The following is a 12,543-nucleotide window of genomic DNA, read 5'->3' as shown; positions in this document are numbered from 1 at the left end:
GCCCCAAGCTGGCTTGGCATCTGCCCAGGCATCCTGGCCACAGGGAAGTTTTCAGGGACAAATTGCTATCCTGCTTCCTTAGACTCAGGAAAATCCCTCAGCATTTTCTGAGGGATAGAGACAAGAGAGTGGATTGGGAATGGGGAGTTTATGTAAAAGAATGGGTAAAAAAAATTAAAAAGTACACAATGGTGAAGAAAAGGCATCATCCTTCAGTGAAGAGTTTTATTTTTATTTTTATGTGGTACTGAAGATTGAACCTAGGGGCATTCTATCATTGAGCTACACTGCCAGCCCATTTTATTTTTTATTTTGAGAGAGGGTCTCATTAAATTGATGAGGTTGGCCTTGAATTTGTAATCCTTCTGCCTCAGCCTTCTGAGTGGCTGGGATTATAGTCATGTGCCACCACTCTCAGCTGGAAAAAAATTTTAAACTGGGATACTATAGCCTTAAATTCTCTGCTGACTTTATTATTTATTAGCTATAAAATCTTGGACAAGTTATTTAACTTCTCTGATTGTCAAGTCAATCTTCTATAAAACTAATAATAATAATTTTAAAAGATTGGATTAGTGTTTGCCTGAGGCTAAAGGTAGAATAGAGAGTGAATAAATGGGCATAAAGATTTTGAGAGGGTTGATAGAAATGTTTTAAAATTAAATTTTGATGATGGTTGCACAGCTCTGTAAATATACTAAAAAACATTGCACACTTAAATTGGGTGGATTTTATGGTATATAAATCACACATCAATAAAACTGTTAGTTTTAAAAAAAAGATTGTCTGGAGATTCAGTATTTTACTAAATGACACTCTACAAAGTGCAAAGCACTATAAAAATGCCAGCTCTTATTATGAGTTGTGTGACCTTGAGCAAGGCACTTCATCTTTCTGGGCCTCAGTTTCTTCATCTGCCACCCTGGAGTGTTTGTCACTCTGAAGCCTTTCCTGTGATCATTTATTTACACCAAAGAAATTCAAGTGGAGATAAAGAATTATGTTGATGGGGAATAAGAGTGATTAGATGAGAGGTGAGAATGGAACAAGGAGGTGAAAGGAGAGGGAGAGATAAGGAGAGAGTTGTAGGAAGAAGATAAGAGAATATGTAGAGACTGGGAGGTGCAAGGCTGTGGCTCCAGCTCAGAAACCTAACCCAAGTCAAGTGTAAGACATCCAAACCAGCCTGCCCCAGCACCAGAGCTGCGTTGACTTAGGGGTCTCGCAGCGCCAGAGAGAGCGGCCTCCTGGGGCGTCCCTTCCTCAGACCCCAACCCCAGCCGGGGCGGCGAAGCGGCTCTGCGCCCGGGCGCCCCCAACTGGCTGGCCCGCTTCCGTCCCACCCGGCTGCTACCCACTACCCTCGACTGTAATTACTCACCCTCCCCGGCCTCTGCTGCCTTTCTGGGAAACTCTGCCCCGCCCCGCCGCCAAAAAAAGGCCGCTGTGGTGTGAGTCCCACTCTGGGGCAAGGAAGCCGGCTCCCACACCCTCACACAGATGCCCAAATGCCTCCTCCGGAGCAAAGTGTGGACGCCTAACTGGCCAGATTTGGAGAGCTACAGGGAAAGTCCACGACTGCGTCGAGGAGGTCACCCCGGACTGGCCCCATTGGCCTCCTCGCCTAGCGGGAACGCGCGAGCAGCTGGGCAACACGGGACACCGGTCCCAGCCTTGTCTGCCGAGTGGGGCGCTCAAAGACTCCCCTCGGGACCTCTGCACCCGAATGAGTGAAGTGAGGCCCGGGCCAACCAGCTCTGGCACCTGCAAGCACTGAAGGAGGCTCCTGGGGCTCCCAGTGACGCCCGAGATGCGAGCTCTATAGCCAGCGCCGAGGGAAAGGCCTGTCCCCCGTGGGACCACTGCTTGCGACACCCAAGCCTTTGCGGGTCACTTCGGCGCTCACCTTGGTCCCGGGAGGCCAGCCAAGGCCTCGCCCCCAGTGTCGCATGGCTGTGGCCGTTGGCCTGCGGCGCCGAGCTGGGGTCCTCTCGGCCCGCTGCGGCTTTCGCCTTCCCGGGCACACATCCGCCCTCCGGGAAGGGCCACAGTCAGAGGAAGGAGTCAGGACAGGAAGGAAACTGAGGCTAGGAGCCCAGAGGGCGGGACGCCCGAGCGGGGCGGGGGTGTCCAAAGGCCCCCAGAAAGGAGAAAACTTAAATAAGGGCGTCTGCGAAGGGACTGGGAGGGGAAAGCGACACGCGGGGGGTTGGAGGGGGACGTTTAAGAGTGAGCCTGGGGATAAGAAAAAAATGAAATCAGAGGAGAAGATTAAGTGCAGAGGATGGCGGGGGGAGAGGCTGAGGATAGACGATGGGGAAAATTGGGAAGGTCCCAGGAGGTAGAGGGGCAGTGGAGGGGGTGACCGTAGAGCGGTAGGTAGGCGAAGTGGAGGAAAAGAGGGAGATTAGGGGCAGACCAGCGGCCCCACAAGTGGGGGAGAGGAGATGCAGCCAGATGACAGAGGATACAGCCCCAGTAAGAGATGTGAGTGTAGTTTGGGGGTGTGATTTTTAGTTGGGGGATGCGGGAAAGGTTCATCTCGTTCACCTCTCTGAAACCGGCAGGTCGCGTGGGATTTCCGTACGCTAGAGGCCCCTGTCACCCTCTTGGTTGCCCTTCCCCAGGCCGCCGGGTGGGACAAGGCCGCAGTGTTGGGCTGACTGCCGCAGCTGCCCCGCCCGCCCTGACTTCGGGACAAGAGGCCTTTCTTTGGTTGGGCAGGGAGAAGGAACCGCTTGTTTGCGCGGCGGGGAAAAGGAATGGCCCCTACACACAGCAGCTTGCAGCTGGGCAGCTGCAGGAAGGGGACTGGCATGTGTGAGGGACTGCATGTGTGAGTGAGGCTGCCTGTGTGGGTGGGGACTAGGTGTGTAAGCGGGGCAGCGTGTGAATGGGGCTGCGTGAGCACGGGGTACGGTTTCCTATACGTGAGTCGTGCAGTGTGAAACGTGTGGTGGGGTCTAGGCGTGTTAGGGTTTCTGCGTGTGTCCCAATAGCGAACATAGCACAGGGGCTGTGTGTATGTAACGCGTGGGAGTGGAGGGTGGGGAGCTATATGTGTGTGCTGTGAGGATGCCCGACGTGAGAGCTTGCGCTTGTGTGACAGCTGTGGATGAACCCGCCATCGGATGAATCAGCCCCCGGGAGCCTCCGGGACCGCTGAGCTAACGGGCCCAGAATGCAGCCCCGCCCCGGCGCCCGGGGTCCCCCGCCGGGCGGTGCGATAGCGAGCCAAGTCCCGGCTAACGCGCCCACCTCCGCGGAAGCGTCTGGGGCGCCTCGGCAACCCTGCGCCCGGCGGCCCCACCCAGTCAGTCGTCCGCCTGCACTTCCCCATCCCGGGGGAGCCCGATGACTTGGCTCAGCCTCGGCTCGGGGGAACTCCGCTAGGCATTCGGATCCAGACCGCGAAGGCGTGGCGAAAACCTGCGACTTACTCTTTCAAGGTGCCCCATGTGGCCTCCGGGACCCCAAAAGACATGGGGTCTTGAAGAGTGCCTGGGAAACCTCAAACGCGCTTCCCATCTCCTGGACAGCCCCAAGGATCCCTCCTGGACTCCCGTTCCTCCGAGCAGGACTCCTTATCCCTTCGAAATCTATCAAGGCGGCTGACCCAGGGACAAGAGGGGATACGCCACTGGGGATCCCCCTTCCTGTGTTCCTGCTTTTGTCGGAGAAGTTGGTGTGGGCTTTGGAGACAAGGGCACGCACGCACACACGCCACCGCAAATGTCCGTCTAGCCGTGGTGGTGCCTAAAGGAGAGTTTGGATCCGCAAATCTCAGAGTCCTTTGGGGGGGGGGGGAGTCCACAAGGGCCCCCTCTGGCGGCAACGTTGGCAGCGGCTTGGAAGGGCAAAATCAAGCTGCTCACGGGAAAGCAGCGAAGCTGACTCCCACAAAGCCCTTTTCATCTCCACGCACTCACCTGAGATGTCCCCTCCTTCCCTACGGGTTTCTTCCGAGCTCCCTACTCTAGAGCTGATCTCGCCAGTATCTGGGGGCTTTCCCTTATGCGGTCCCAGCCGTGCAGTGAACCTGCCGTGAGAGTAATGAGAGGAGGTGCGCTTACCTCGAGGGGTGAGGGGGACACCGGTCCCTTGGCCCGGCTCCGCCGTGGCGGCCTCAAACTGGGGAGAACACTGTTACTTTTCCTTGGGAGTCCTCTGAGTAGGAGGAGAGTGAGCCTGTCCCGCCCCCCACCCCCGCGAGTCCCCGCCCCCACCCCCCGTCCTGTCAGCCTGGCCAGCCAGAGAAGACGCCCTTGTGGGGCTGGAGCCCAAGGTCCCCCACCCACCCTTTCCCACAGCAGCACCTCCCCCCCGCCTGCACAGCGCCCGCTTTGTTCATCTGTACAGCTGGCTCTCCACCGCCACTGCCACCACCACCACCACCACCACCACAGCACACGAGCACACAGCCTTTCCTTCCGCCATCCCCTCTGGACTCTCCTAGACCACCCTGGACCCCTGTTTTGACGCTGTTTTGAGAGGGTGTTTTTGACAGCTTGCGCTCCCTCTTGTCTGCTATTCTCTTCTCTGTCATCTTACATGCCTAAAACCTCCACTGGTTCCCACTGAACCTCCTAGTCGGCGCAGCCCCAACATACTCTCAATTCAACATTTCCTCCAGAACATCTACTGGGGACACCTAGGTCTTCCCTCCTTACCACCTCTCCTCACTCCATTCCAAGGCCCACCATGAAAAGCCACAAATGAGGTTGAGAACCCTGCATATGAGGCTTCACAGTTTCCTAAGAATAAGTAAAGAAGGCATGTTAAAGTGCCACGCAATCTGAAAAGCAGAGGAAAGCCAAGTGGAGTTACTACCACCAGCTCCCCATTAGCTCCACCCCACCACAGATCTACTGGATTGAGGTTGGGCAATGGGGAGGCAGGCTAGAGACACACACAGCCTATAGTAAGTTGAGTCTTTGAAGAATGAGGGTTAATAAGAGAAAAAAAGAGGAGCATTAAACACTTAAGAGTAGCCTAGAAACTGAGCCTGGTCAGTCATTCTCTGTCTCAATCCCCACCTAGAAATTGAACACTGACAGTGGATCCTTAACTTGCAAAGCCAACTCTTGCCTCAGGAGACTGGCTGGGAGGCCCTAGGGAGCTGAACTCAGCTAGAGTGGATCTCTTTAACCTGAATGCTATAGAGGGACCCCAGAGACTCTTCCTGGCTGAAGGAAGGAGCAGGAAACCCCAAGTCTAGCCTAAATTCCAGCTGAGTGGATAGCAAAAAAATAAATTGTCTTTGAGATGGAAAAGCCTTGTTCTGATCTGGTGGTTTTAGTTTCTGCCCTCTCTCCCTAACCCAGAAACAGCAGGAGTCTGAACAGCAGGAATCCCTGGTCACTCATTGACAGGGCTAGCATTAGCAGGGGGCCCTTCACCACCAGAGACTGATCCAGCCAAGCAGTGGACAAGAAGGGGGAGAGGGGAGGGTGCTTTTTGTTGCTACCTGTTCTAAGCAGTGGAGGTGGGACAGTCAGTTTCCAGTACACACTGTGGGTACCAGGAAACCTCAGGAGTTGGGAGGCAAGCCTCGTTCTTCCTCTGTTCATACAGTTTGAGGTTCATGAAAGGACTTTAACTCTGGCCAGCCTTCATGAAGCAGTTCACAACAGTAATTTTCAAGCTATTCTGTTGTGTTTAAAAAAGAAAAAGAAACAAAATTGTTGTATCCCATATACCAACACCCAGCATTTGTGGAGGGGCTCAGATTGGGGTACCTCAGAATTTTTCATTTCCAACCCTAGCTCCTCTTTACTGTCTCGGTAAAGAAGAATTTCAAGGAATAATTGAGCTGATCATAGAGGCAGCTGCTGCTGAGGCAGGGGGTTGAAACAGCACCTAAATGTCCTCACTGTCCTCCCAATCCAGGGACCAGCTGACCCCTTGATGAAGGCTCTGTGCAATGTGTCCCCTCTCCTGCTGTGTTGGGTCTCTATGTTCCCACAGTAAGAGCACTCAGGGGACTGAAGACCTACCGCCCCCATCCCTCCACCCTCTTCCCACTCCACATCTGGAGCCCATCAAATAACTCAGTGCTTTCTCACAGTTACGCAAGAGGTCGAGCAGCTGGGAGCTCAGGAAAGGGGGAGGAAGAGAGGAGAAGAAAGCAGAAAACAGCTTTCCAGGCATGCTTCAGACTTTCCGAAATGGAAGCAGGGGGAGAGGGCAAAGACTGGGTGTGGAAGGAAGAGTGGATTTTTTTCAAGGCCTCTGCACTTGGCTATGAATGTCAGGAGTGGATTCCACACTCCTCCTGCCTTTGCTTTGGCATATTTCTCACTCTGTCCCTCTTCTCAAACTGCACTCCCTCTACCCCAAAAAGAGGTGATTGTTGCTCACACAACTAGCAGTCCTTGTAGATACACACCCTCTCCCACAAAGCTATCCCTTTCCGACTTCTTTGGATTCTGTACTCAGGCATCATTAGTGTTAGGTGTGGTAGCAGCAAAGATGCCAAACAACTCCTCGCTGCATTCAACTTGGGAAAATGTTCAAACTTTGTTTCAGTGGCTGCAAAGCAGCAGAAGCTCTTTTCTCAGCTTGTCCTAGAAAAATTACACAAACCTAATAGATCCAAACTGAGTGGGAAATTTGGGCAGGACAGATGACTGGTTCTGTGTCTGGGGCTTAGGATCTTCCTGTGGGCTGTAAAGAACAAGCATTGAAGGCTTGGGGTACACATAGTGGTAGAAAGCCTGTTGCATTAGCTCTAGGGCCTGCCTTCAATTTCCATCATCACACTCATTTGGACAAAAGAATAGGAAACAAGACCTGTTTCCATTTCTCTTTGCCTTGGATTTGTAATGCCTTTCTTTCAAATAACTCCTGTCCTGGTTTGGTAACCAACCTGATGTTTCCAGAATTGGATTAAACCACTTAGGAGTTAAGTAGTTAACATGGCAAAAACCTTCTTTTTTGGTGAAGAATGGGAGAAAGTGCCTGGTAGTTTGGCTTCTTTTGTTTGTGAGAGGGAAAACAGCCTGGAATGGGAAAGTTAGTCTAATTTCCCTAAAGGCCTGCCTCGTATTTATCACTAACTCCCCAGGGTAAGATAGAAGACATTTATAGAGATGGGGTCTGCCCTTGGGTAACGGGAATGCACAGCAAACAACCTACTTGTAGGTATAATAGGAATTTCAAAGCTCTAGAGTTGTAAATATACTTGCCAAATGAGGTAAGAAGAGGGAATGGACATGTATGTATGTGTATGTGGTGTTACTATAAGATAAATGTGCTTAGTATAGAGGAGTCATTCTGAGTTTTTGCCTCCCTGCCCCCAGTACTAGGGATTGAACCCAGTGCTTCACACATGCTAGGCAAGTGTTCTACCACTGAGCTACATCCCCAGCCTTATGTTTCATTTGATTCCCCTGAAGCCTACCTGAAAAGAAGCCATACTCTCGGGCTGGGACTGTAGCTTAGTAGCAGAGCACTTGCCTAGCATGCATGAGGCACTGGGTTCTATCCTCAGCCCACATTAAAAAAAAAAGCAAATAAAGGGATTCTGTCCATCTATAACTACAAAAAAAATTAACAAAAACATACTCTCATTTAGACCCATGTTATCACTAGTTGTAGTTAACATTGGTCTAGCTTAGAAAAAGATTTCATAACCAGGTAATCACTGCTTCCAGTTGTTTTTTTTTTTTTTTTTTTTTGAAGATGAGGACTGTTTCTCTCCTATCTCCTTAAAATAAACCCTGCCAGAGGTGAACTTTAACAAAAGGCTATTCTACATCCACCCGGGAAATCTCTCAGATCCTACCAAGTATGAACAATTTTAAAATCAATTTAAAGGCAAAAATTTCCATCATCAGAGATGGCACAGGTTGAGTTTTGAGATTTGTTGCTACCAAGAGTGATTTTTTAACATGGAACTCCTGTCCAGAGAGGTATGATCCCAATCTTCTCTACATGGGATTAATCAATTCAGAGCATGAACCACAAGCCTCCTACATTAAACAGAATGCTTGACTAGATCTATTTTGTTAGACTCCCTCACAAGAGGCCAACAAAAAAATCCATGTGATATCACAGAGGAATTAGCAACCCTAATTATGACACTTGTGGCATGATTTTGGTATTCTTCACTAGATTAAGGTTACAATCGCAGCAAGGCAAGCCATATTTTAGCATCATTAAATCAGATACTATTTCATTAAGAAAAAAATTCATAATCTTGGCCTTTATCATTACAATGCTTTCATTTTAGACATTTATTATTCAGAGTTCTCTGTTTTCCTAACAATTTGTTTACATTCAATATTTTTCCCAAGTTGAATAAAAGAGGAATAAAAAAGTAAGACACCTTCTCTGAGGGAATTAACAATTCCCAAGGCATTCATTGCCTCTTCTTGGTTCTCTTAAAAAAAAAAAAAAATGAATAACTAGTAATATAGGAATCCACCCAGGACATCATGCATGCTAGCCAAGTACTCTACCATTGAGCTACATTCCCATCCTTTTTCTATTTTGAGACACAGTCTTGCTAAGTTTCCCAGGTTGACCTACAACTTGTGATCCTCCTTCCTTAGCCTCAAGTAGTTAGGATTATAGGGGTGTCCCACTATGGCCAGCTCCTGATTCACATCTTACCGCTGCCTAACAGGGAGAATAATATGCTGCATAACATTATTCTTTGAAGATGATACTTCATTTTTCTGATTGTACAATTGCCCCTGATAAAATTAAGACTTCAAATTACGACTCACTGAACCCACAGCCTCCTCCCCAAAGCCATAAATAGTAACAAATTCAAAAACTATGTTGTTAGGAACATATGTGTGTATGCTCAAATGTAGAAAATACATGAGGCGCAATACCTGTAAAATGGAGGAAAAGGCAATGAATACTCTTGCTTAGAGATTATTTTCTCTTAAAAAAAAAGTATCATCAATCTTTAATCTTAGATCCTATTACAGCATCCTGAATCAGCAAGCAGACACCTAAGTGTAAGTCAAGAGCCTACTAAACATCTCATTTTATAATACTCTTTATTTGATTAAAGAATTTACTTTCTTTGTGTACACTGGAATGTTATATTCCCTATGTATTTTACAGGGTTACAAAATGTCTTTCATTTTAAATATTACCCCAAAAGTAATTTCAGAAAAAAAATTTGTGAAATTAAACTTGACTTTTTAAAAATCATATAGACAAGCAACTCTCAAACAAAAAAATGGATTAATAAGATTTCTTGCCTACTTAACTACATGACAGACTTCTTGTCCCAGTCCCCTTCCTCAGAAAAACCTCATGTGGAAACCAAGCTAGAGATAAGGATTCTTCCCTGATGCAGTTAGGGGAAAGGGAAAGGCCAGAAATTTCTTTGGCAAGCAATTCCAGCCATGGCCATTTGTGATTACTTTGCTTCAAGTACAGTACACTCTTTGCAGGGAGGGCCGGATGTTCAGAGGGAGCAGTGGTCTCCAAACAGCTCAAAGAGCAGGAGGTCATCTATGGGCCTGCAGCCACTCAACCCTCACCCTACCAAGTGCAATACTGGGTTAAAGACCAAAGCTAGGCTGGCTGATGTTGTTCTCCACTGAAAAAGTAATGGATGAAATGGAGCTGAGAAACAATCATTACATGATGATACTCAAAATATTTAGGGGGAGGAAAAAGATTTCAAGAGACAGGCTGGTGGAAAATGGTGGGTTGGCTGCAAGGAAACATGGTACACAAGAATAATCCCTCCACAACCAATATAATCAACTGCCTCTTGAAACACTACAACTTCAGTGTTAGAGATGGAGTTTCTCTGATAGTTCAGGGCTAAACAGACTGGCAAAGACTCAATGAACCCACAGCCTCCAAAATCATAACCTCTTTTCTGCTAGAAAGGAGAGGACTGATGAAAGAGTGATCAGGAAGAGGGAGGTGGTGAAGTTGAGGAATGTGAATGGATTCCAAAGACTGTTTTGGCTCAAGTACCCAAAATGTAGAGAACTGGAAGCTTGGGTTGCACTAGCAGCAGACATGATTACATGTAGATGTGAAATTCCTTACTGAACACAACTATTCTTCTCCTAGACATCCTGGAGAGGGGACTGCACCATCTGAAAGCTGCTTCTCAGCTATATTTAATATTGACACAAGTAGGAAAGTCAGGCCTTAAAAGGAAAACAACTTGGCAAATGATAGAGGGATAGATGGACAGAAAACAACCTTTTCCTTTAACTTCTAGACTCCATACCCCTTAATTAGTTCACCTGTATTGTCCAAAAATCAGTGGGTTAGATAACCTTTGTTCCAGGAGTGCCATATATAATGCCTATGTACAGATGATCCCTGTGCTTGATTGGCTGTACAGAAAGAAAAACTAATGGTAAAGGAAAGGAGTATGAAAGATTAAAATCTTCTACAGAGAAAACTTTCTAAAAACAAATGAAATATGAAATATAACTATATTTAGGGATTAAAAGAAAGGAGCAACTTAGGTGAAAGCAGAGTAAGTGTTTACAGGGGGCATTCTCTGGAGAGCTTGCTTTCCTGCTGGCCAGTAAAATCTGCCAAAGAAATCAGCAGCCTTTCCCTTTATGTCTGTGTCATGTCTTTGTCAAAGAATGTCTCCATGACACTGAAACACTGGGGGTGAGTTGAGGGTCCTTGAGCGCAGAGAACGTGCACTGTATCAGAAAAAAGGGTCTCCAATGGCTTGTAAATTTGGAAAAATTCTTCAGCCACTTTTGGCTTCTTCTTTATAAATTTGAAAATTTTCCTTTCTGGTTCTTTCTTCTTGGTATTACAGGATTTCATACTTATCCACTAGGAAAGTGGTCTCTGTGGAAAACCTGACAGGGCTGTTTCCATCTACCTGGGTCACTTTGGTAACCTAGGAAAATAAACAAAGAATATTGTAAAGCAAAAGGAGGATGATTCTAGTCTCCAAGAAGCTAACTAAATCCTCATTACAGAACAGATCAAGTCCCCTAAACATAGTATTAAAAGTAGCTTAGAAATACTAAAAACTCTTCAAATCATAACTGCAGTTACACTGCCTAACGCTTACCCATCAACATACCCATGACTCATCTGCTCTCCAGAGAAAGAGAAAGGGTAATTTGTCATGAGATGTAGAGCAGAATTAATAATATTAAGTAAAAGCTCCAGAATGAGCGACCACAGCCCAGCTCTACCCTTCAGAACCTATGAAACTCATCAACATTCTATCAAAATGATCAATTAACATGTTAACCCAAAATGCAACATTTTAACTCTTTAATATTATTCATTTCATCTGTTCAAAAAAATTTCTTGTGTTCAATGTTCTATTAAGGTATTCCACAATACTGATTTTCTAAGGCATGGCTGGTTTCTTTCAATGAGATTCTTTTTCTAATAATAGGACCAAATAGGAAAACCCATTTTGGGTTTTAACCCAATACGGATGGGGTTATGCCACTAACTGAGAGTGAGTACTGCTCTTCAGAATCTACAGAAGAAGCTGTAACTTCCCAAGAACTTCCCAGATAAACAGAATCCATATGGGAAAATAAGGTAGTTGCAGAATAACAAAGAAGTCAAATAGACGAGAAGACTCTATAAACTGGGTCCTATTAATGCAAATCGAAACACTAGAGGTGAATTTAAAATGCTAAAGGAACAGTTTACACATTTCCATTGCTCTGTCTACCTAAAAGACAAAGTTTGCAACAGAAATGGTTCATGATTGTTTGCAGTAATTCAGGGAGCCATGCCATAAATAATCTGAAAATTGGCATGTATAAATATGACATAATGAAGCTCACTGTTCTACATAATATACACTAACAAAAATCCAGAGCTTTGGATGTGGCTCAGTGGTAGAAGACTTGCCTAGCATATGTGAAGTCCTGGATTCAATCCCTAACACTGGGAAAAAAAAAAAAAAAATCCCCAAATCATTTCCATTTGTTAGAACCACTTTTTTTTTCCTTTGGTGATGGTGGTGGTGCTAATGACAGGGCTTCCGGCATATTAGGCAAATGCTCCACCAGGGAGCCATAGCCCCACTCTTAAAACTTTCTTTTTCTATGGACTGGGGTTATGGCTCAGTGGTAGAGCGCTTGAACATGTGAGGCACTGGGTTTGATCCTCAGCACCACATAAAACCAAATAAATAAATATATAAAAGAAATACTTAAAAAAAAACCTTTCTTTTTCTTTTTTAGATTGACACAATATTCTTATTTCTATTTCTATGTGGTGCTGAGGATTGAACCCAGTGCCTCATGCATGCGAGACAAGTGCTCTATCACTGAGATAAAATCCCAGCCCTTTCTTTCATTTCTTGGGTAGAACTGAGAACAAGACATTATAAAATCATGCACTGAGTATTTGGACAAATGGATTTTAAAATGGACACAACTAAGTGTATACCCTACAAGTACTTTTATGCACATTCCATATTCAATTTTTTTTGTCTGACCTACACAGAAAATCTTAGGTGAGGCAGGTGAGAAATTTGACCATAATCAATTGGTCAGAAATGGAATCTGCGGGGGACATTAGCTTTTATGATTTTTGCTCTAACATGAAGCC

General features: G+C 46.4%; 2 protein-coding genes across 13 annotated transcripts in view; both read right to left on the bottom strand.

The window, feature by feature from the left end:
* The window catches only part of Phldb1 (pleckstrin homology like domain family B member 1), a 46,770-nt gene extending 42,616 nt beyond the window's left edge, over nt 1-4,154 (bottom strand). For 4 of the 12 annotated variants that reach the window (XM_071616752.1, XM_071616754.1, XM_071616758.1 and 1 more), the window contains exon 1: nt 1,907-2,035. In XM_071616752.1, coding sequence (XP_071472853.1) covers nt 1,907-1,951 — 45 coding nt within the window. In that variant the 5' untranslated portion in view covers nt 1,952-2,035. Of the gene's footprint in view, nt 1-1,906; nt 2,037-4,073 lie in introns of those variants that run through there. The other 8 variants (XM_034635832.2, XM_071616759.1, XM_071616760.1 and 5 more) reach the window with 3 other exon arrangements.
* A 4,732-nt stretch (nt 4,155-8,886) lies between these two features.
* The window catches only part of Arcn1 (archain 1), a 30,648-nt gene continuing 26,991 nt past the window's right edge, over nt 8,887-12,543 (bottom strand). The window contains exon 10 of the mRNA XM_027930513.3: nt 8,887-10,855. Coding sequence (XP_027786314.1) covers nt 10,766-10,855 — 90 coding nt within the window. The 3' untranslated portion in view covers nt 8,887-10,765. The remainder of the gene's footprint in view (nt 10,856-12,543) is intronic.

The sequence above is a fragment of the Marmota flaviventris genome, chromosome 9 (genome assembly GCF_047511675.1).
Source record: "Marmota flaviventris isolate mMarFla1 chromosome 9, mMarFla1.hap1, whole genome shotgun sequence".
Classification (NCBI taxonomy): Eukaryota; Metazoa; Chordata; class Mammalia; order Rodentia; family Sciuridae; genus Marmota; species Marmota flaviventris.
This window is presented reverse-complemented; position numbering and strand designations above follow the sequence as displayed.